Source organism: Telmatherina bonti, assembly GCF_933228915.1.
Source record: "Telmatherina bonti genome assembly, chromosome: 23".
Classification (NCBI taxonomy): Eukaryota; Metazoa; Chordata; class Actinopteri; order Atheriniformes; family Telmatherinidae; genus Telmatherina; species Telmatherina bonti.
Window position 1 is genome coordinate 2027225 of NC_136632.1, and position 27547 is coordinate 2054771.

General features: G+C 41.8%; 2 protein-coding genes across 2 annotated transcripts in view; one reads left to right on the forward strand and one right to left on the reverse strand.

The window, feature by feature from the left end:
• Positions 1 to 1791: 1791 nt before the first annotated feature.
• Positions 1792 to 3275, forward strand: spx (spexin hormone; the record flags this gene model as incomplete). Its single annotated transcript, XM_079263107.1, has 6 exons — positions 1792 to 1797; positions 2433 to 2516; positions 2612 to 2669; positions 2843 to 2905; positions 3047 to 3133; positions 3211 to 3275. The coding sequence occupies 6 exons, from the start codon at positions 1792 to 1794 to the stop codon at positions 3273 to 3275; spliced, it is 363 nt and encodes a 120-aa protein (XP_079119233.1).
• Positions 3276 to 4938: 1663 nt separating this feature from the next.
• Positions 4939 to 27547, reverse strand: part of gys2 (glycogen synthase 2) — a gene marked incomplete at both ends in the record, with an annotated part of 83932 nt that continues 61323 nt past the window's right edge. The window contains one exon of the mRNA XM_079262952.1: positions 4939 to 5154. Within this exon, the coding sequence (XP_079119078.1) occupies positions 4939 to 5154 (216 nt within the window). The remainder of the gene's footprint in view (positions 5155 to 27547) is intronic.

Consider the following 27547-nt stretch of genomic DNA (forward strand, 5'->3'; position numbering starts at 1 on the left):
AAGACGGACCTCCACCTGGTCTCTAGGATCCTGAAAGACGGACCTCCACCTGGTCTCTAGGATCCTGAAAGACGGACCTCCACCTGGTCTCTAGGGTCCTGAAAGACGGACCTCCACCTGGTCTCTAGGATCCTGAAAGACGGACCTCCACCTGGTCTCTAGGGTCCTGAAAGACTGACCTCCACCTGGTCTCTAGGATCCTGAAAGACGGACCTCCACCTGGTCTCTAGGATCCTGAAAGACCTCTCCACACACACCTGGCTTCTGACAGGCAGCATATGAAGCGAGCTTGCAGGTGGGTTCAGACAGGCTGCCTGAGGAGCGTCATGAGGAAGATGGACCGCTACAAGCAGGAGGAGATTCAGTAAAGGATTCAATAAAATGTTTCTAGAACAACTTTGCTGCATCTCTGTGTCTGAGCATCTTCTTTACAGCATTACATTCCCTACATTATCATTTATAATCCCTTTCCTGTTGCCAGATGTGCACAGCATCAGAGTAAACACCAGTTAAAACATGTGTTTCATGTAAAGGACATTTTTATACTGACAATATCTTTGCATATTTAAAAGCTGTTTTATTAGTGTTTTGATTTAAACTTTATTATACTAATAAGCATGAGGGAGACATGCAGAGACACATGACAGTCTGATGTTGCTTTATATAGTTAACAACTGAGATAGATCCCTCTACTGTAGGCCATAATATATGATGATATGATACATAAAGTTATGTTTGCTGGATTTGTTCATTTTATTTATTACAACTTCCTAAAAAGAATTTAGTGGGACGAACCGTCTCTGAAACGATGAGCCAACAATGAAGCGGGACTGGCAACAGGTCCGCACTCTGGGTACGTATGCAGGCGGGTCATACACGTTATAAATAAATAAATATACGTACCAACTCATGTTCAGCCAATGGGAGGAGGATCCTTCGTCACCTTTAATGTGATGGAGTTTCATGAAAGAAGCAAATTCATTCTCCTAATTTAGCGCTTTGTTTTACTTTTGGCAGCAGAATAATTGTGGTCAAATGCGAGTTCGTCACTACGGTTAGTGCTCTACGTCCATGTTCCATTTGGGACAGTACTAACCCACCGTAGTGCACACTAGAGAGAGAAGTGCGTAGTGCACACTAGAGAGAGAAGTGCGTAGTGCACACTATGCATTATGCACTAACGAATTGAGACACAGAGTCTGGAAACGCCCCTGTTCAGTGGAAACCAGAAAGTCTCATTTACCTCCAGCTGCTGCACATAAACCTATAAAACACACAACTTCACTGGCTGGAACCAGGAGTTTTCCAGTATCGGGCTCAGACTACTTCCTGAGGAGTTGACACTGTCTGCTGCTGCGGTTCAAATAAAGTTTCCCGACACTGAGATGCAGCTTCACATTTGCTCCTCTTTGTGTTCCTGGAAGAGCTGATTGATAAAATCCAGCTGCCAATTTTCTCCTGTCCTGCTCCAGTGAGCAAGGAGTAAAACATCAATACTGGGGGGGGGGTCAGGTCTGCAGGGCCATCACCCCCCCAGAGCCGCTTCACATTTTATATTAACGGCCAGCAGCTCCAACATGACTGATGTGGAGATGAGCTGCTGGCAGCTGCTTTAACTCAGCGTTTACAGTCAAGCAGCAGCATCATTGATCGCTTCCTCCGTCCAGCCGCCCCCGTTTCATCAAGCTGGCGTGACCTATTCCTGCTCGCTTCTCCTGCTATAAATACAGGAGAGCTCAGCCTGCTAGCAATTACCCGGATCCTGTTTGAGTCAGAACCAGACCTGGTACCATGAAGGTAAGTCCAGCTTAGTGGTTTTAGTTTTATTCTTATTCATGTTTTTATTCTGAATTTTCAGTTTTGACTTTCCTATTAATTCTTTTAGTTTTACTTTTCTAACTAGTTTTATTTTTCATCTTATCATTTTTTTTTTACTTTTTCCTTCATTATCCTCCTTTTTAAGTTTTTTTTTTTAACTAGTTTTTCTTGTAGATTTTTTTAAAAACTTTTATTCTTTGTTTTCCTAAGTTTAATTTGACTTAAATTACTTTATCTCATCATTTTTCTGTTTTGTTTTGTTTTTTGTTACCAGTTTTTCTTTTGGTAGTATTTTTATTCTTTTTCTCAAGTTTTATTTTTATTGTTAGTATTTTAATTGTATTATTTTTCTTCATTTTTTATTTATATTTTATGTTTTTAACATCAATCTGCAGAGAAAAATATTTTTTTAATCAACTTTTTTTAACTCTTTTAGTTAATAAAACATGTTATTCCCATAGTTCTAGTTACCGATGATGATGATTATTATTGTTATTAGTATTTAGTTTGTGTGGACAGACGTAGTGAATTCACGGCCTGCTAACGGTAAGTTGTCCACCAGCTTTGTGCATCTCTGTGCACTGCGCCTTCAGACTTGCCTGTTTCTCCGGCAGGATTTGAGGAGCGCCACCTTGGTCCACTTTCTGACCCTTCTGCTGCTGACGACCTTCATCTCTCAGTCGTGGAGTGCTCCAAAGGTATTTCTCCTCACATCCACACATTTTTGTGTTCCTGGGAATCTGAAGAACCTGGAGCTTAGAGGAGTCTGAACTTTTCTTGGTTTTCTCAGCAGAGTTCCTTCCAGCGGAGAAACTGGACCCCCCAGGCCATGTTGTACCTGAAGGGCACACGTATGTATTCTGTCTCCTGATGGTTTCATGCTTTCAGACGCATTTTGGCCCACAATGTTCTGTACTTATGAGACGGGGCGTGTTAGCAGTGGAATGAAATCAGCCGTGAGACGCTGAAGAAGGATGATTCATTGTGGAAGGACGTGAAACTGACTTGTAATACTTTTTCTCAGAGGGTCGTAGGTTCATCTCTGAGGACCGAAAAGAAGGAGATGTCTATGACACGCTACACTTAGGTACATCCCAGTTCATTCAGCCCTACCTGAAGCCACTGTAGTTCAGTTTGAGTCCAGTCTGCTTCCCTCAACAGTCACACTGCAGGAGCCGTGGGGGCCCCTGCAGCCGACACGTGACCTGTGTGCTCTGTTTCCCGTCAGAGACCCGCAGCCAGAACACGGAGAAGCTGAGCGTGGACCAGGCCGCCACCGTCCTCCTCAACTTCCTGCAGCAGACCCGAGAAGGAGGTGAGTGAGGGGACGTCGGTGTGGGTTTACGGCTTCACACTCAGACTTGACTCTGTTCTCCTCTCCGGCTCCCACAGTTGATGAAAACCCAGATGAGGTGTACCTGCAGGAGCTGCCGGTGTGGAAGAGAGAATACTTCTGAGAGCATCGTCTGAGACCAGCTCTGTAAATATGGTTTCACATGTCATGTTTTATTAAAAAGACTTGGATTCAAAGCACTTGGATTCTTGATCTCTGAAGCTCTGAACGTCCCCACATCCGTCATCACATTTACAGCATCTCTGTCTCTGCTGTCCTGAAACACGAAGGCGAAACTCTGAGCTGAATCTCTGTACATAAAGATGACGGAGATCCTCCGTCCAGGAGGTTTTCAATCCATGATACCACCATTATTTATCACATCTTCATCACCATCACTACCATGTTGCTAAGAGACCTCTATTTCCACCTGGACATGATGATGAAGACACTTCCTGTCAGACTTTCCACCAATCAGAGAGCTTAAACTGATGGTAACGTCCAATCAGGAGCAGCCAAAGATCAACAAGTGATGAGAAAAGCAGGAAAATAATGATCCTCTATGGCTGGAATAAAGCCAAGAAGACGTTTGGGATGCAGCTGAGGTGGAGGTGCAGCAGTGAGGACAGCAGGTAGATAGTAGCAGGAAGACGTTTGGGATGCAGCTGAGGTGGAGGTGCTGCAGTGAGGACAGCAGGTAGATAGTAGCAGGAAGACGTTTGGGATGCAGCTGAGGTGGAGGTGCTGCAGTGAGGACAGCAGGTAGATAGGAGCAGGAAGACGTGGAAATGTGGGAAAAGTGTAAATATGCAACATGACGAGGAGAACCGCAGCTAAAAGACTGAATTACATGTCTGAATTCCCTCCTCCACACATCATCCGGCTCATGTGAGTCAGGTGTGCTGGAGAAGATGTGCAGGGAGGATGGCAGTACTCCAGGACCAGCACCCTGGTTTACATACAAGAACCAGAACTCCTTTCATGGCTGATATTCTTCTTCTTCTGTGGTGAATCATGTCGGAGAGCATCACGTTGTAGAACATTTCGACACTTTTTTGGTGATTCAGATGTTGAGAGAAAGTCAAGTTCAGATTGTAGTTTAGGTTCATTCTGACATCGTCCAAAAAGCAGAATATTCCCAACTTTATGAGCTTTATCTCCATGAACATCATCGAGATGAAAAGTAAAAAGCAGTTTTTGTCCTGACCGTGTCTCAGCTTCAGACCAGGATCACGCAGGCAGCCTCGTCGTGGTGAAGATAAACTTTATTTCAGACAGGAGGCAGAAAAATGAAGCGCGTACATGGAAACAGTTAGCTGGTCCGTACTGTGCAGCTCTTATCTCACCACTCTGCATGTCACATTCACCCTAACCCACACCGTTACTGATCCATGCTGAGCACATTAGTCGTAAGGCAGTAGCCTCCCCCTGACGGGGGGTGGACCAGGTCTCCCCTCTGGTCTAACCGGTGAGACAAATCCCAGGTTTTGTGATAAATACAGAGAAATCTGCAGATATTTCCTGTTCATACAAATATGAAGAATGTTTGCTCAAGAAAACGATCTGAGAGTTAGCTCCCTGAGGAACAGAAAAAAGGCTTTTCTTTTACTGCGGCTGTTTTCAGGAGACATGAGGACCAGAGGAACGTGTTCGGCTTCATCGCCAAGGCAACTTCAGTTCACGTTATCAGCGTCTGGTAAATATGAGAAGGATGAAGGTGTGTGGTCTTCATCAGCAGCTGAAGAAGGTGATGATGATGATGACTATGGTGATGGTGATGATGAGTCTCAGTTTCCCGACTCTCCTGGCTGCTTCTTCTTCCCCTCCGGGACAGATCCCAGGACAAAAGGAGCCTTGATGTTCAGTCGGTCCCTTTCCGCCTCCTCGTCTTCATCGTATGGTTCATCATCATCCTCCACATCACTGTGGTGGGGGGTTGAGTGGACGGAGGCAGAGGGGGAGGGGGGCACTGAGGAAGGCCTGGGGTACCGGAAACCCTCCGTCTGCAAAGAGCAGAAATTCCAGTTATCCTATAAATCCGTTTATTTCCTCGTTCCTTTAGAGGTTGGTGGTTACAGGTAAGACTAGAGTAGACTAGACTAGACTACACTATACTAGACTAGACTAGACTGCACTGCACTACACTAGACTAGACTAGACTCGACTACACTATACTAGACTAGACTAGACTGCACTGCACTACACTAGACTAGACTAGACTCGACTAGACTATACTAGACTAGACTAGACTGCACTGCACTACACTAGACTAGACTAGACTCGACTAGACTACACTACACTAGACTAGACTAGACTGCACTGCACTACACTAGACTAGACTAGACTCGACTACACTATACTAGACTAGACTAGACTGCACTGCACTACACTAGACTAGACTAGACTCGACTAGACTATACTAGACTAGACTAGACTGCACTGCACTACACTAGACTAGACTAGACTAGACTAGACTACACTACACTAGACTAAACTGCACTACACTATACTAGACTAGACTGCACTGCACTAGACTAGACTAGACTACACTACACTAGACTAGACTAGACTACACTAGACTAGACTAGACTAGACTACACTACACTACACTAGACTAGACTGCACTAGACTAGCCTACACTAAACTAGACTAGACTAGACTACACTACACTAGACTAGACTACACTAAACTAGACTAGACTACACTAGACTAGACTAGACTGCACTGCACTACACTAGACTAGACTAGACTCGACTAGACTGCACTACACTACACTAGACTAGACTACACTACACTAGACTAAACTGCACTACACTACACTATACTAGACTAGACTACACTAGACTAGACTACACTAAACTAGACTAGACTAGACTACACTAGACTAGACTAGACTAGACTACACTACACTACACTAGACTAGACTGCACTAGACTAGCCTACACTAAACTAGACTAGACTAGACTACACTACACTAGACTAGACTACACTAAACTAGACTAGACTAGACTACACTATACTAGACTAGACTAGAATGCACTGCACTACACTAGACTAGACTAGACTAGACTCGACTAGACTGCACTAGACTAGACTAGACTAGACTACACTAGACAAGACTGCACTAGACTAGACTACACTAAACTAGACTAGACTAGACTACACTACACTAGACTAAACTGCACTACACTACACTATACTAGACTAGACTACACTACACTAGACTAGACTACACTAAACTAGACTAGACTAGACTACACTATACTAGACTAGACTAGACTAGACTGCACTGCACTACACTAGACTAGACTAGACTAGACTAGACTAGACTGCACTAGACTAGACTAGACTAGACTACACTAGACTAGACTGCACTGCACTATACTAGACTAGACTAGACTACACTAGACTAGACTGCACTAGACTAGACTACACTAAACTAGACTAGACTAGACTAGACTACACTACACTAGACTAGACTGCACTGCACTATACTAGACTAGACTACACTAGACTCGACTAGACTGCACTACAGTACACTAGACTAGACTAGACTAGACTACACTACACTAGACTAGACTCGAAAACACTACAGTACACTAGACTAGACTACACTACACTAGACTAGACTGCACTGCACTATACTAGACTAGACTACACTAGACTAGACTCGACTAGACTGCACTACAGTACACTAGACTAGACTACACTGCACTAGACTAGACTAGACTAGACTCGACTACACTACACTACACTACACTAGACTAGACTACACTACACTAGACTACACTGCACTAGACGAGACTAGACTACACTATACTAGACTAGACTAGACTCGACTAAACTGCACTACACTACACTAGACTAGACTACACTGCACTAGACTAGACTGCACTAGACTAGACTAAACTGCACTACACTACACTATACTAGACTAGACTAGACTCGACTAAACTGCACTACACTACACTAGACTAGACTAGACTACACTGCACTAGACTAGACTGCACTAGACTAGCCTACACTAAACTAGACTACACTACACTAGACTAGACTAGACTACACTAGACTAGACTGCACTGCACTATACTAGACTAGACTACACTAGACTAGACTCGACTAGACTGCACTACAGTACACTAGACTAGACTACACTACACTAGACTAGACTCGACAACACTACAGTACACTAGACTAGACTAGACTACACGACACTAGACTGCACTGCACTATACTAGACTAGACTACACTACACTAGACTGCACTGCACTATACTAGACTAGACTACACTAGACTAGACTCGACTAGACTGCACTACAGTACACTAGACTAGACTAGACTACACTACACTAGACTGCACTGCACTATACTAGACTAGACTACACTAGACTAGACTCGACTAGACTGCACTACACTGCACTAGACTAGACTACACAACACTAGACTAGACTGCACTAGACTAGACTAGACTACACTATACTAGACTAGACTAGACTCAACTAGACTGCACTACACTACACTAGACTAGACTAGACTACACTACACTAGACTAGACTGCACTAGACTAGACTAAACTGCACTACACTACACTATACTAGAATAGACTACACTAGACTAGACTAGACTACACTACACTAGACTAGACTGCACTGCACTATACTAGACTAGACTACACTAGACTAAACACGACTAGACTGCACTACAGTACACTAGACTAGACTAGACTACACTACACTAGACTAGACTCGACAACACTACAGTACACTAGACTAGACTAGACTACACTACACTAGACTAGACTGCACTGCACTATACTAGACTAGACTAGACTAGACTCGACTAGACTGTCCTACAGTACACTAGACTAGACTAGACTACACTGCACTAGACTAGACTAGACTCGACTAGACTACACTACACTAGACTAGACTACACGACACTAGACTACACTATACTAGACTAAACTACACTAGACTAGACTACACTACACTAGACTAGACTGCACTGCACTATACTAGACTAGACTACACTAGACTAGACTCGACTAGACTGCACTACAGTACACTAGACTAGACTAAACTACACTACACTAGACTAGACTCGACTACACTACAGTACACTAGACTAGACTAGACTACACTTCACTAGACTAGACTCGACTACACTACAGTACACTACACTATACTAGACTAGACTACACTAGACTAGACTCGACTAGACTGCACTACAGTACACTAGACTAGACTAGACTACACTACACTAGACTAGACTAGACTCGACTAGACTACACTACACTAGACTAGACTACACTACACTAGACAAGACTACACTACACTAGACTAGACTACACTAGACTACACTCGACTAGACTGCACTACACTACACTAGATTAGACTACACTAGACTAGACTGCACTACACTACACTAGACTAGACTACACTACACTAGACTAGACTACACTAGACTAGACTGCACTGCACTACACTATACTATACTAGACTAGACTACACTACACTAGACTAGACTAGACTACACTGCACTAGACTAGACTAGACTAGACTACACTACACTAGACTGCACTACACTACACTAGACTAGACTACACTAGACTAGACTGCACTACACTATACTAGACTAGACTACACTAGACTAGACTACACTAGACTAGACTGCACTGCACTAGACTAGACTACACTAGACTGCACTACACTACACTATACTAGACTAGACTACACTAGACTAGACTAGAATCGACTAGACTGCACTACACTACACTAGACTAGACTACACTACACTAGACTAGACTGCACTGCACTAAACTAGACTAGACAAGATTAGACTACTACACTAGACTACACTAGACTAGACTACAATAGACTAGATCGAACTAAACTAGACTAGACTACACTACACTAGACTAGACTACACTACACTAGACTAGACTAGTCTACACTAGACTAGACTAGACTACACTACACTAGACTAGACTAGACTACACTACACTAGACTAGACTAGACTACACTACACTAGACTAGACTACACTAGACTACACTACACTAGACTAGACTAGACTACACTACACTACTACACTAGACTAGACTAGACTGCACTAGACTAGACTAGACTACACTAGACTAGACTACACTACACTAGACTGCACTGCACTATACTAGACTAGACTACACTAGACTAGACTCGACTAGACTGCACTACAGTACACTAGACTAGACTAGACTACACTACACTAGACTGCACTGCACTATACTAGACTAGACTACACTAGACTAGACTCGACTAGACTGCACTACACTGCACTAGACTAGACTACACTACACTAGACTAGACTGCACTAGACTAGACTAGACTACACTATACTAGACTAGACTAGACTCAACTAGACTGCACTACACTACACTAGACTAGACTAGACTACACTACACTAGACTAGACTGCACTAGACTAGACTAAACTGCACTACACTACACTATACTAGAATAGACTACACTAGACTAGACTAGACTACACTACACTAGACTAGACTGCACTGCACTATACTAGACTAGACTACACTAGACTAAACACGACTAGACTGCACTACAGTACACTAGACTAGACTAGACTACACTACACTAGACTAGACTCGACAACACTACAGTACACTAGACTAGACTAGACTAGACTACACTACACTAGACTAGACTGCACTGCACTATACTAGACTAGACTAGACTAGACTCGACTAGACTGTCCTACAGTACACTAGACTAGACTAGACTACACTGCACTAGACTAGACTAGACTCGACTAGACTACACTACACTAGACTAGACTACACGACACTAGACTACACTATACTAGACTAAACTACACTAGACTAGACTACACTACACTAGACTAGACTGCACTGCACTATACTAGACTAGACTACACTAGACTAGACTCGACTAGACTGCACTACAGTACACTAGACTAGACTAAACTACACTACACTAGACTAGACTCGACTACACTACAGTACACTAGACTAGACTAGACTACACTTCACTAGACTAGACTCGACTACACTACAGTACACTACACTATACTAGACTAGACTACACTAGACTAGACTCGACTAGACTGCACTACAGTACACTAGACTAGACTAGACTACACTACACTAGACTAGACTAGACTCGACTAGACTACACTACACTAGACTAGACTACACTACACTAGACAAGACTACACTACACTAGACTAGACTACACTAGACTACACTCGACTAGACTGCACTACACTACACTAGATTAGACTACACTAGACTAGACTGCACTACACTACACTAGACTAGACTACACTACACTAGACTAGACTACACTAGACTAGACTGCACTGCACTACACTATACTATACTAGACTAGACTACACTACACTAGACTAGACTAGACTACACTGCACTAGACTAGACTAGACTAGACTACACTACACTAGACTGCACTACACTACACTAGACTAGACTACACTAGACTAGACTGCACTACACTATACTAGACTAGACTACACTAGACTAGACTACACTAGACTAGACTGCACTGCACTAGACTAGACTACACTAGACTGCACTACACTACACTATACTAGACTAGACTACACTAGACTAGACTAGAATCGACTAGACTGCACTACACTACACTAGACTAGACTAGACTACACTACACTAGACTAGACTGCACTGCACTAAACTAGACTAGACTAGATTAGACTACTACACTAGACTACACTAGACTAGACTACAATAGACTAGATCGAACTAAACTAGACTAGACTACACTACACTAGACTAGACTACACTACACTAGACTAGACTAGTCTACACTAGACTAGACTAGACTAGACTACACTACACTAGACTAGACTAGACTACACTACACTAGACTAGACTAGACTACACTACACTAGACTAGACTACACTAGACTACACTACACTAGACTAGACTAGACTACACTACACTACTACACTAGACTAGACTAGACTGCACTAGACTAGACTAGACTACACTAGACTACACTACACTAGACTACACTACACTGGAGTAGCCTGAACTTGACTAGACTACACTAGACTAGACTAGACTGCACTGCACTACAGTACACTAGACTAGACTAGACTACACTACACTAGACTGCACTGCACTATACTAGACTAGACTACACTAGACTAGACTCGACTAGACTGCACTACACTGCACTAGACTAGACTACACTACACTAGACTAGACTGCACTAGACAAGACTAGACTACACTATACTAGACTAGACTAGACTCAACTAGACTGCACTACACTACACTAGACTAGACTAGACTACACTACACTAGACTAGACTGCACTAGACTAGACTAAACTGCACTACACTACACTATACTAGAATAGACTACACTAGACTAGACTAGACTACACTACACTAGACTAGACTGCACTGCACTATACTAGACTAGACTACACTAGACTAGACACGACTAGACTGCACTACAGTACACTAGACTAGACTAGACTACACTACACTAGACTAGACTCGACAACACTACAGTACACTAGACTAGACTAGACTACACTACACTAGACTAGACTGCACTGCACTATACTAGACTAGACTAGACTCAACTAGACTGCACTACAGTACACTAGACTAGACTAGACTACACTGCACTAGACTAGACTAGACTCGACTAGACTACACTACACTAGACTAGACTACACGACACTAGACTACACTATACTAGACTAAACTACACTAGACTAGACTACACTACACTAGACTAGACTGCACTGCACTATACTAGACTAGACTACACTAGACTAGACTCGACTAGACTGCACTACAGTACACTAGACTAGACTAAACTACACTACACTAGACTAGACTCGACTACACTACAGTACACTAGACTAGACTAGACTACACTACACTAGACTAGACTCGACTACACTACAGTACACTACACTATACTAGACTAGACTACACTAGACTAGACTCGACTAGACTGCACTACAGTACATTAGACTAGACTAGACTACACTACACTAGACTAGACTAGACTCGACTAGACTACACTACACTAGACTAGACTACACTACACTACACTAGACAAGACTACACTACACTAGACTAGACTACACTAGACTACAATCGACTAGACTGCACTACACTACACTAGATTAGACTACACTAGACTAGACTGCACTACACTACACTAGACTAGACTACACTACACTAGACTAGACTACACTAGACTAGACTGCACTGCACTACACTATACTATACTAGACTACACTACACTAGACTAGACTAGACTAGACTACACTGCACTAGACTAGACTAGACTAGACTACACTACACTGCACTACACTACACTAGACTAGACTACACTACACTAGACTAGACTAGACTACACTAGACTAGACTGCACTACACTATACTAGACTAGACTACACTAGACTAGACTACACTAGACTGCACAAAACTACACTATACTAGACTAGACTACACTAGACTAGACTAGAATCGACTAGACTGCACTACACTACACTAGACTAGACTAGACTACACCGCACTACACTAAACAAGACTAGACTAGACTACACTACACTAGACTAGACTGCACTGCACTAAACTAGACTAGATTAGACTACTACACTAGACTACACTAGACTAGACTACAATAGACTAGATCGAACTAAACTAGACTAGACTACACTACACTAGACTAGACTACACTACACTAGACTAGACTAGTCTACACTAGACTAGACTAGACTACACTACACTAGACTAGACTAGACTACACTACACTAGACTAGACTAGACTACACTAGACTAGACTAGACTACACTACACTAGACTAGACTACACTAGACTACACTACACTAGACTAGACTAGACTACACTACACTACTACACTAGACTAGACTAGACTGCACTAGACTAGACTAGACTACACTAGACTACACTACACTAGACTACACTACACTGGAGTAGCCTGAACTTGACTAGACTACACTAGACTAGACTAGACTGCACTGCACTAAACCAGACTAGACTAGACTGCACTACACTACACTAGACTAGACTAGACTACACTACACTAGACTAGACTGCACTAGACTAGACTAAACTGCACTACACTACACTATACTAGAATAGACTACACTAGACTAGACTAGACTAGACTATACTATACTACACTAGACTGCACTGCACTATACTAGACTAGACTACACTAGACTAGAAACGACTAGACTGCACTACAGTACACTAGACTAGACTAGACTACACTACACTAGACTAGACTCGACAACACTACAGTACACTAGACTAGACTAGACTACACTACACTAGACTAGACTGCACTGCACTATACTAGACTAGACTACACTAGACTAGACTCGACTAGACTGCACTACAGTACACTAGACTAGACTAGACTACACTGCACTAGACTAGACTCGACTAGACTACACTACACTACACTAGACTAGACTACACTACACTAGACTACACTATACTAGACTAAACTACACTAGACTAGACTAGACTACACTACACTAGACTGCACTGCACTATACTAGACTAGACTACACTAGACTAGACTCGACTAGACTGCACTACAGTACACTAGACTAGACTAAACTACACTACACTAGACTAGACTAGACTCGACTACACTACAGTACACTAGACTAGACTAGATTACACTACACTAGACTAGACTGCACTGCACTATACTAGACTAGACTACACTAGACTAGAGTAGACTCGACTAGACTGCACTACAGTACACTAGACTAGACTAGACTACACTACACTAGACTAGACTCGATTAGACTACACTACACTAGACTACACTACACTACACTAGACTAGACTACACTAGACAAGACTACACTACACTAGACTAGACTACACTCGACTAGACTACACTCGACTAGACTGCACTACACTACACTAGACTAGACTACACTAGACTAGACTGCACTACACTACACTAGACTAGACTACACTAGACTAGACTAGACTACACTACACTAGACTAGACTACACTAGACTAGACTGCACTACACTACACTATACTAGACTAGACTACACTAGACTAGACTAGACTACACTGCACTAGACTAGACTAGACTAGACTACACTACACTAGACTGCACTACACTACACTAGACTAGATTAGAATACACTACACTACACTACACTAGACTAGACTACACTAGACTAGACTGCACTGCACTACACTATACTAGACTAGACTACACTAGACTAGACTAGACTACACTACACTAGACTAGACTACACTAGACTAGACTACACTAGACTACACTAGACTACACTACTACACTAGACTAGACTAGACTACACTAGACTAGACTCGACTAGACTGCACTACAGTACACTAGACTAGACTAGACTACACTACACTAGACTAGACTCGATTAGACTACACTACACTAGACTACACTACACTACACTAGACTAGACTACACTAGACAAGACTACACTACACTAGACTAGACTACACTCGACTAGACTACACTCGACTAGACTGCACTACACTACACTAGACAAGACTACACTAGACTAGACTGCACTACACTACACTAGACTAGACTACACTAGACTAGACTAGACTACACTACACTAGACTAGACTACACTAGACTAGACTGCACTGCACTACACTATACTAGACTAGACTACACTAGACTAGACTACACTGCACTAGACTAGACTAGACTAGACTACACTACACTAGACTGCACTACACTACACTAGACTAGATTAGAATACACTACACTACACTAGACTACACTAGACTAGACTGCACTGCACTACACTATACTAGACTAGACTACACTAGACTAGACTAGACTACACTACACTAGACTAGACTACACTAGACTAGACTACACTAGACTACACTAGACTAGACTAGACTACACTACTACACTAGACTAGACTAGACTGCACTAGACTAGACTAGACTACACTAGACTAGACTATACTAGACTACACTACACAACAATGGACTAGCCTGAACTTGCCAAGACTACACTACACTAGACTAGACTAGACTAGACTAGACTACACTACACTACACTAGAATAGACTACACTAGAATAGACTATACTAGACTACACTACACAACAATGGACTAGCCTGAACTTGACTAGACTACAATACACTAGACTAGACTCGACTAGACTGCACTACATTACACTAGACTAGACTACACTAGACTAGACTGCACTACACTACACTACACTAGACTACACTAGACTAGACTAGACTACACTACACTAGACTGCACTGCACTACACTAAACTAGACTAGACTAGACTACACTACACTAGACTACACTAGACTAGACTGCACTGCACTACACTATACTAGACTAGACTACACTACACTAGACTAGACTACACTACACTACACTAGACTAGACTGCACTGCACTAGACTAGACTACACTACACTGCACTACACTACACTTTACTAGACTAGAGTACACTAGACTAGACTAGACTCGACTAGATTGCACTACACTACACTAGACTAGACTAGACTACACCGCACTACACTAAACTAGACTAGACTAGACTACACTACACTAGACTAGACTGCACTGCACTAGACTACACTAGACTAGACTAAAATAGACTACACTACACTACACTAGACTACACTACACTTGACTACATTAGACTAGACTAGACTACAATAGACTAGATCGAACTAAACTAGACTAGACTACACTACACTAGACTAGACTAGAATAGACTACACTACACTAGACTAGACTAGTCTACACTTCACTAGACTACACTACACTAGACTAGACTAGACTACACTAGACTAGACTACACTACACTACACTAGACTACACCACACTAGACTAAACTAGACTAGACTAGACTACACTACACTTGACTACATTAGACTAGAATACACTAGACTAGACTATACTACACTAGACTACACTACACTAGACTAGACTAGACTGCACTACACTAGACTACATTAGACTAGACTACACTAGACTAGACTATACTACAATAGACTAGATCGAACTAAACTAGACTAGACTACACTACACTACACTAGACTAGACTAGACTACACTACACTAGCCTACACTAGACTAGACTAGCCTACACTACACTAGACTAGACTACACTAGACTAGACTAGACTACAACACTAGACTAGACTAGACTGCACTAGACTAGACTAGACTAGACTAGACTATACTAGACTACACTACACAACAATGGACTAGCCTGAACTTGACTAGACTACACTACACTAGACTAGACTACACTAGACTACACTACACTTGACTACATTAAACTAGACTAGACTACACTAGACTAGACTACACTACACTAGACTAGACTACACTACACTAGACTAGACTAGACTACACTACACTAGACTAACTACTAGACTAGATTAGACTACACTACACTAGACTAGACTACACGAGACTAGACTACACTAGACTAGACTACACTACACTACACTAGACTAGACTACACTAGACTAGATTAGACTACACTACACTAGACTACACTACACTAGACTACACTAGACTACACTACACTACACTAGACTAGACTACACTAGACTAGACTATACTAGACTACACTACACTAGCCTACACTAGACTACACTACACTACACTAGACTAGACTACACTAGAGTAGACTGGACTAGACAAGACAACACTACAGTAGACTACACTACACTAGACTACACTAGAGAACACTAGACTACACTACACTACACTACACTAGACTAGACTAGACTACACTACACTACACTAGACTAGATTGCACTGCATTACATTAGACTAGACTAGACTGCACTACACTAGACTAGACTAGACAGCACTACACTGCACTACACTAGACTGGACTAGACTTGACCGGACTAGACTAGACTAGACTACATTAGACTAGACTAGAGTAGACTACACTACACTAGACTACACTACACTAGACTAGACTGCACTACACTACACTACACTAGACTAGACTAAACTAGAATAGCCTACACTAGACTACACTACACTAGACTAGACTAGACTAGAACAGACTACACTACACTAGACGAAACTACACTACACTAGACTAGACTAGACTACACTGGACTACATTAGACTAGACTAGACTAGACTACACTACACTAGCCTACACTAGACTAGACTAGACTACACTACACTAGACTAGACTACACTAGAGTAGACTGGACTACACTAGACTACACTACACTAGACTAGCCTACACTAGACTAGACTAGTCTACACTAGACTAGACTAGACTGCACTGCACTATACTAGACTAGACTACACTAGACTCGACTAGACTGCACTACAGTACACTAGACTAGACTAGACTACACTACACTAGACTAGACTCGACAACACTACAGTACACTAGACTAGACTACACTACACTAGACTACACTACACTGCACTACACTAGACTACATTAGAGAACACTAGACTGTACTGCACTACACTAGACTAGACTAGACTACACTACACAACACAAGACTAGACTGCACTGCACTACACTAGACAAGACTAGACTATACTGCACTACACTAGACTAGACTGCAGTACACTGCACTACACTAGACTAGACTAGACTAGACTTGACAGGACTAGACTAGACTAGACTACACTAGACTAGACTAGAGTAGACTACACTACACTTGACTACATTAGACTATAGTGCACTACACTACACTAGACTACACTAGACTAGACTAGACTACACTACACTAGACTAGACTAGACTACACTAGACTACACTAGAGTAGACTAGACTAGACTAGACTACACTAGACTAGACTGCACTATACTACACTACACTAGACTACACTACACTAGACTAGACTAACCTACACTAGACTACACTACACCAGACTAGACTAGACTGGAAAAGACAACACTACACTAGACTACACTACACTGGACTAGACTAGACTATACTACACTGGACTACATTAGACTAGATTAGACAAGACTACACTATACTAGACTACACTAGACTAGACTACACTACACTAGACTAGACTACACTACACTAGACTAGACTAGAGTAGACCACAGTAGACTAGCCTACACTAGACTAGACTACACTAGACTAGAACAGACTACACTACACTAGACTGGACTACACTACACAAGACTAGACTAGACTAGACTAGACTGCACTATACTACACTACACTAGACTAGACTAACCTACACTAGACTACACTACACTAGACTAGACTAGACTGGAAAAGACTACACTACACTAGACGAAACTACACTACACTAGACTAGACTAGACTACACTGGACTACATTAGACTAGACTAGACTAGACTACACTACACTACACTAGACTACACTACACTAGACTAGACTACACTACACTAGACTACACTACACTAGACTAAACTAGACTACACTAAACTAGACTAGACTACACTAGACTAGACTACACTACACTAGACTACACTAGACTAGACTACACTAGACTAGACTGCACTATACTAGACTACACTAGACTAGACTGCACTATACTAGACTGCACTACACTACACTACACTAGACTACACTGCACTACACTAGACTACACTACACTAGACAAGACTACAGTAGACTAGCCTACACTAGACTACACTAGAGAACACTAGACTACACTACACTACACTAGACTAGACTGCACTACACTAGACTAGACTAGATTGCACTACACTGCACTACACTAGACTGGACTAGACTTGACCGGACTAGACTAGACTAGACTACATTAGACTAGACTAGAGTAGACTACACTACACTAGACTACACTACACTAGACTAGACTACACTAGACTAGACTAGACTAGACTACACTACACTAGACTATACCAGACTAGACTGCACTACACTACACTAGACTAGACTAACCTACACTAGACTACACTACACTAGACTACACTACATTACACTTACACTACACTAGACTAGACAAGACTACACTAGACTAGACTGCACTGCACTAGACTAGACTAGACTAGACTACACTAGACTGCACTAGACTAGACTAGACTACACTACACTACACTACACTACACTAGACTAACCTACACTAGACTACACTACACTACACTAGACTACACTACATTACACTTACACTACACTAGACTAGACAAGACTACACTAGACTAGACTGCACTGCACTAGACAAGACTAGACTAGCCTACACTAGACTACACTACACTAGACTAGACTAGAACAGACTACACTACACTAGCCGAAACTACACTACACTAGACTAGACTAGACTGGACTACAATAGACTAGACTAGACTACACTACACTAGCCTACACTAGACTAGACTAGACTACACTACACTACACTACACTAGACTAGACTACACTAGAGTAGACTGGACTACACTAGACTACACTACACTAGACTAGCCTACACTAGACTACACTACACTGCACTACACTAGACTACATTAGAGAACACTAGACTGCACTGCACTACACTAGACTAGACTAGACTAAAATACACTAGACTCGACTAGACTGCACTACACTACACTAGACTAGATTACACTACACTACACAAGACTAGACTGCACTGCACTACACTAGACAAGACTAGACTAGACTGCACTACACTAGACTAGATTGCACTACACTACACTAGACTAGACTACACTAGACTAGACTAGACGAGAACAGAATACACTACACTAGACTAAACTAGACTACACTACACTAGACTAGACTACACTAGACTAGACTAGACTAGCCTACACTAGACTACACTGGACTACATTAGACTAGACTAGACTAGACTACACTACACTAGACTACACTACACTAGACTACACTACACTAGAAAAGACTACACTACACTAGACTAGACTACACTACACAAGACTAGACTAGCCTAGACTAGACTACACTAGACTAGACTAGCCTACACTAGACTACACTGGACTACATTAGACTAGACTAGACTAGACTACACTAGAGTACACTACACTAGACTAGACTACACTAGACTAGAACAGACTACACTACACTAGACTAGACTACACTACACAAGACTAAACTAGCCTAGACTAGACTAGACTAGCCTACACTAGACTACACTACACTACACTAGACTACACTAGACTAGACTAGACTAGACTTGACCGGACTAGACTAGACTAGACTACACTAGACTAGACTAGAGTAGACTACACTACACTTGACTACATTAGACTATGGTGCACTACACTACACTAGACTAGACTAGACTACACTACACTAGACTAGACTATACTAGACTAGACTGCACTACACTACACTAGACTAGACTAACCTACACTAGACTACACTACACTACACTAGACTACACTACATTACACTTACACTACACTAGACTAGACAAGACTACACTAGACTAGACTGCACTGCACTAGACTAGACTAGACTACACTAGACTGCACTAGACTAGACTAGACTACACTACACTACACTACACTAGACTAACCTACACTAGACTACACTACACTACACTAGACTACACTACATTACACTTACACTACACTAGACTAGACAAGACTACACTAGACTAGACTGCACTGCACTAGACAAGACTAGACTAGCCTACACTAGACTACACTACACTAGACTAGACTAGAACAGACTACACTACACTAGCCGAAACTACACTACACTAGACTAGACTAGACTGGACTACAATAGACTAGACTAGACTACACTACACTAGCCTACACTAGACTAGACTAGACTACACTACACTAGACTAGACTACACTAGAGTAGACTGGACTACACTAGACTACACTACATTAGACTAGCCTACACTAGACTACACTACACTGCACTACACTAGACTACATTAGAGAACACTAGACTGCACTGCACTACACTAGACTAGACTAGACTAAAATACACTAGACTCGACTAGACTGCACTACACTACACTAGACTAGATTACACTACACTACACAAGACTAGACTGCACTGCACTACACTAGACAAGACTAGACTAGACTGCACTACACTAGACTAGATTGCACTACACTACACTAGACTAGACTACACTAGACTAGACTAGACGAGAACAGAATACACTACACTAGACTAAACTAGACTACACTACACTAGACTAGACTACACTAGACTAGACTAGACTAGCCTACACTAGACTACACTGGACTACATTAGACTAGACTAGACTAGACTACACTACACTAGACTACACTACACTAGACTACACTACACTAGAAAAGACTACACTACACTAGACTAGACTACACTACACAAGACTAGACTAGCCTAGACAAGACTACACTAGACTAGACTAGCCTACACTAGACTACACTGGACTACATTAGACTAGACTAGACTAGACTACACTAGAGTACACTACACTAGACTAGACTACACTAGACTAGAACAGACTACACTACACTAGACTAGACTACACTACACAAGACTAAACTAGCCTAGACTAGACTAGACTAGCCTACACTAGACTACACTACACTACACTAGACTACACTAGACTAGACTAGACTAGACTTGACCGGACTAGACTAGACTAGACTACACTAGACTAGACTAGAGTAGACTACACTACACTTGACTACATTAGACTATGGTGCACTACACTACACTAGACTAGACTAGACTACACTACACTAGACTAGACTATACTAGACTAGACTGCACTACACTACACTAGACTAGACTAACCTACACTAGACTACACTACACTACACTAGACTACACTACATTACACTTACACTACACTAGACTAGACAAGACTACACTAGACTAGACTGCACTGCACTAGACTAGACTAGACTACACTAGACTGCACTAGACTAGACTAGACTACACTACACTACACTACACTAGACTAACCTACACTAGACTACACTACACTACACTAGACTACACTACATTACACTTACACTACACTAGACTAGACAAGACTACACTAGACTAGACTGCACTGCACTAGACAAGACTAGACTAGCCTACACTAGACTACACTACACTAGACTAGACTAGAACAGACTACACTACACTAGCCGAAACTACACTACACTAGACTAGACTAGACTGGACTACAATAGACTAGACTAGACTACACTACACTAGCCTACACTAGACTAGACTAGACTACACTACACTACACTACACTAGACTAGACTACACTAGAGTAGACTGGACTACACTAGACTACACTACACTAGACTAGCCTACACTAGACTACACTACACTGCACTACACTAGACTACATTAGAGAACACTAGACTGCACTGCACTACACTAGACTAGACTAGACTAAAATACACTAGACTCGACTAGACTGCACTACACTACACTAGACTAGATTACACTACACTACACAAGACTAGACTGCACTGCACTACACTAGACAAGACTAGACTAGACTGCACTACACTAGACTAGATTGCACTACACTACACTAGACTAGACTACACTAGACTAGACTAGACGAGAACAGAATACACTACACTAGACTAAACTAGACTACACTACACTAGACTAGACTACACTAGACTAGACTAGACTAGCCTACACTAGACTACACTGGACTACATTAGACTAGACTAGACTAGACTACACTACACTAGACTACACTACACTAGACTACACTACACTAGAAAAGACTACACTACACTAGACTAGACTACACTACACAAGACTAGACTAGCCTAGACTAGACTACACTAGACTAGACTAGCCTACACTAGACTACACTGGACTACATTAGACTAGACTAGACTAGACTACACTAGAGTACACTACACTAGACTAGACTACACTAGACTAGAACAGACTACACTACACTAGACTAGACTACACTACACAAGACTAAACTAGCCTAGACTAGACTAGACTAGCCTACACTAGACTACACTACACTACACTAGACTACACTAGAGTAGACTAGACTAGACTTGACCGGACTAGACTAGACTAGACTACACTAGACTAGACTAGAGTAGACTACACTACACTTGACTACATTAGACTATGGTGCACTACACTACACTAGACTATACTAGACTACACTACACTAGACTACACTAGACTAGACTAACCTACACTAGACTACACTACACTACACTAGACTACACTACATTACACTTACACTACACTAGACTAGACAAGACTACACTAGACTAGACTGCACTGCACTAGACTAGACTAGACTACACTAGACTGCACTAGACTAGACTAGACTACACTACACTACACTACACTAGACTAACCTACACTAGACTACACTACACTACACTAGACTACACTACATTACACTTACACTGCACTAGACTAGACAAGACTACACTAGACTAGACTGCACTGCACTAGACAAGACTAGACTAGCCTACACTAGACTACACTACACTAGACTAGACTAGAACAGACTACACTACACTAGCCGAAACTACACTACACTAGACTAGACTAGACTGGACTACAATAGACTAGACTAGACTACACTACACTAGCCTACACTAGACTAGACTAGACTACACTACACTACACTACACTAGACTAGACTACACTAGAGTAGACTAGACTAGACTAGACTACACTACACTAGACTACACTACACTAGACTACACTACACTAGAAAAGACTACACTACACTAGACTAGACTACACTACACAAGACTAGACTAGCCTAGACTAGACTACACTAGACTAGACTAGCCTACACTAGACTACACTGGACTACATTAGACTAGACTAGACTAGACTACACTAGAGTACACTACACTAGACTAGACTACACTAGACTAGAACAGACTACACTACACTAGACTAGACTACACTACACAAGACTAAACTAGCCTAGACTAGACTAGACTAGCCTACACTAGACTACACTACACTACACTAGACTACACTAGACTAGACTAGACTAGACTTGACCGGACTAGACTAGACTAGACTACACTAGACTAGACTAGAGTAGACTACACTACACTTGACTACATTAGACTATGGTGCACTACACTACACTAGACTAGACTAGACTACACTACACTAGACTAGACTATACTAGACTAGACTGCACTACACTACACTAGACTAGACTAACCTACACTAGACTACACTACACTACACTAGACTACACTACATTACACTTACACTACACTAGACTAGACAAGACTACACTAGACTAGACTGCACTGCACTAGACTAGACTAGACTACACTAGACTGCACTAGACTAGACTAGACTACACTACACTACACTACACTAGACTAACCTACACTAGACTACACTACACTACACTAGACTACACTACATTACACTTACACTACACTAGACTAGACAAGACTACACTAGACTAGACTGCACTGCACTAGACAAGACTAGACTAGCCTACACTAGACTACACTACACTAGACTAGACTAGAACAGACTACACTACACTAGCCGAAACTACACTACACTAGACTAGACTAGACTGGACTACAATAGACTAGACTAGACTACACTACACTAGCCTACACTAGACTAGACTAGACTACACTACACTACACTACACTAGACTAGACTACACTAGAGTAGACTGGACTACACTAGACTACACTACACTAGACTAGCCTACACTAGACTACACTACACTGCACTACACTAGACTACATTAGAGAACACTAGACTGCACTGCACTACACTAGACTAGACTAGACTAAAATACACTAGACTCGACTAGACTGCACTACACTACACTAGACTAGATTACACTACACTACACAAGACTAGACTGCACTGCACTACACTAGACAAGACTAGACTAGACTGCACTACACTAGACTAGATTGCACTACACTACACTAGACTAGACTACACTAGACTAGACTAGACGAGAACAGAATACACTACACTAGACTAAACTAGACTACACTACACTAGACTAGACTACACTAGACTAGACTAGACTAGCCTACACTAGACTACACTGGACTACATTAGACTAGACTAGACTAGACTACACTACACTAGACTACACTACACTAGACTACACTACACTAGAAAAGACTACACTACACTAGACTAGACTACACTACACAAGACTAGACTAGCCTAGACTAGACTACACTAGACTAGACTAGCCTACACTAGACTACACTGGACTACATTAGACTAGACTAGACTAGACTACACTAGAGTACACTACACTAGACTAGACTACACTAGACTAGAACAGACTACACTACACTAGACTAGACTACACTACACAAGACTAAACTAGCCTAGACTAGACTAGACTAGCCTACACTAGACTACACTACACTACACTAGACTACACTAGAGTAGACTAGACTAGACTTGACCGGACTAGACTAGACTAGACTACACTAGACTAGACTAGAGTAGACTACACTACACTTGACTACATTAGACTATGGTGCACTACACTACACTAGACTATACTAGACTACACTACACTAGACTACACTAGACTAGACTAACCTACACTAGACTACACTACACTACACTAGACTACACTACATTACACTTACACTACACTAGACTAGACAAGACTACACTAGACTAGACTGCACTGCACTAGACTAGACTAGACTACACTAGACTGCACTAGACTAGACTAGACTACACTACACTACACTACACTAGACTAACCTACACTAGACTACACTACACTACACTAGACTACACTACATTACACTTACACTGCACTAGACTAGACAAGACTACACTAGACTAGACTGCACTGCACTAGACAAGACTAGACTAGCCTACACTAGACTACACTACACTAGACTAGACTAGAACAGACTACACTACACTAGCCGAAACTACACTACACTAGACTAGACTAGACTGGACTACAATAGACTAGACTAGACTACACTACACTAGCCTACACTAGACTAGACTAGACTACACTACACTACACTACACTAGACTAGACTACACTAGAGTAGACTGGACTACACTAGACTACACTACACTAGACTAGCCTACACTAGACTACACTACACTGCACTACACTAGACTACATTAGAGAACACTAGACTGCACTGCACTACACTAGACTAGACTAGACTAAAATACACTAGACTCGACTAGACTGCACTACACTACACTAGACTAGATTACACTACACTACACAAGACTAGACTGCACTGCACTACACTAGACAAGACTAGACTAGACTGCACTACACTAGACTAGATTGCACTACACTACACTAGACTAGACTACACTAGACTAGACTAGACGAGAACAGAATACACTACACTAGACTAAACTAGACTACACTACACTAGACTAGACTACACTAGACTAGACTAGACTAGCCTACACTAGACTACACTGGACTACATTAGACTAGACTAGACTAGACTACACTACACTAGACTACACTACACTAGACTACACTACACTAGAAAAGACTACACTACACTAGACTAGACTACACTACACAAGACTAGACTAGCCTAGACTAGACTACACTAGACTAGACTAGCCTACACTAGACTACACTGGACTACATTAGACTAGACTAGACTAGACTACACTAGAGTACACTACACTAGACTAGACTACACTAGACTAGAACAGACTACACTACACTAGACTAGACTACACTACACAAGACTAAACTAGCCTAGACTAGACTAGACTAGCCTACACTAGACTACACTACACTACACTAGACTACACTAGACTAGACTAGACTAGACTTGACCGGACTAGACTAGACTAGACTACACTAGACTAGACTAGAGTAGACTACACTACACTTGACTACATTAGACTATGGTGCACTACACTACACTAGACTAGACTAGACTACACTACACTAGACCAGACTACACTAGACTACACTAGAGTAGACTAGACTAGACTAGACTACAATAGACTAGACTGCACTATACTACACAACACTAGACTACACTACACTAGACTAGACTAACCTACACTAGACTTCACTACACCAGACTAGACTAGACTGGAAAAGACTACACTACACTAGACGCAACTACACTACACTAGACTAGACTAGACTATACTACACTGGACTACATTAGACTAGACTAGACAAGACTACACTATACTAGACTACACTAGACTAGACTACACTACACTACACTAGACTACACTACACTAGACTAGACTAGACTAGACTAGACTAGACTACAGTAGACTAGCCTACACTAGACTACACTACACTAGACTAGACTATACTGGAACAGACTACACTACACTAGACTACACTAGACTAGACTAGACTACACTACACTACACTAGACTAGACTACACTAGAC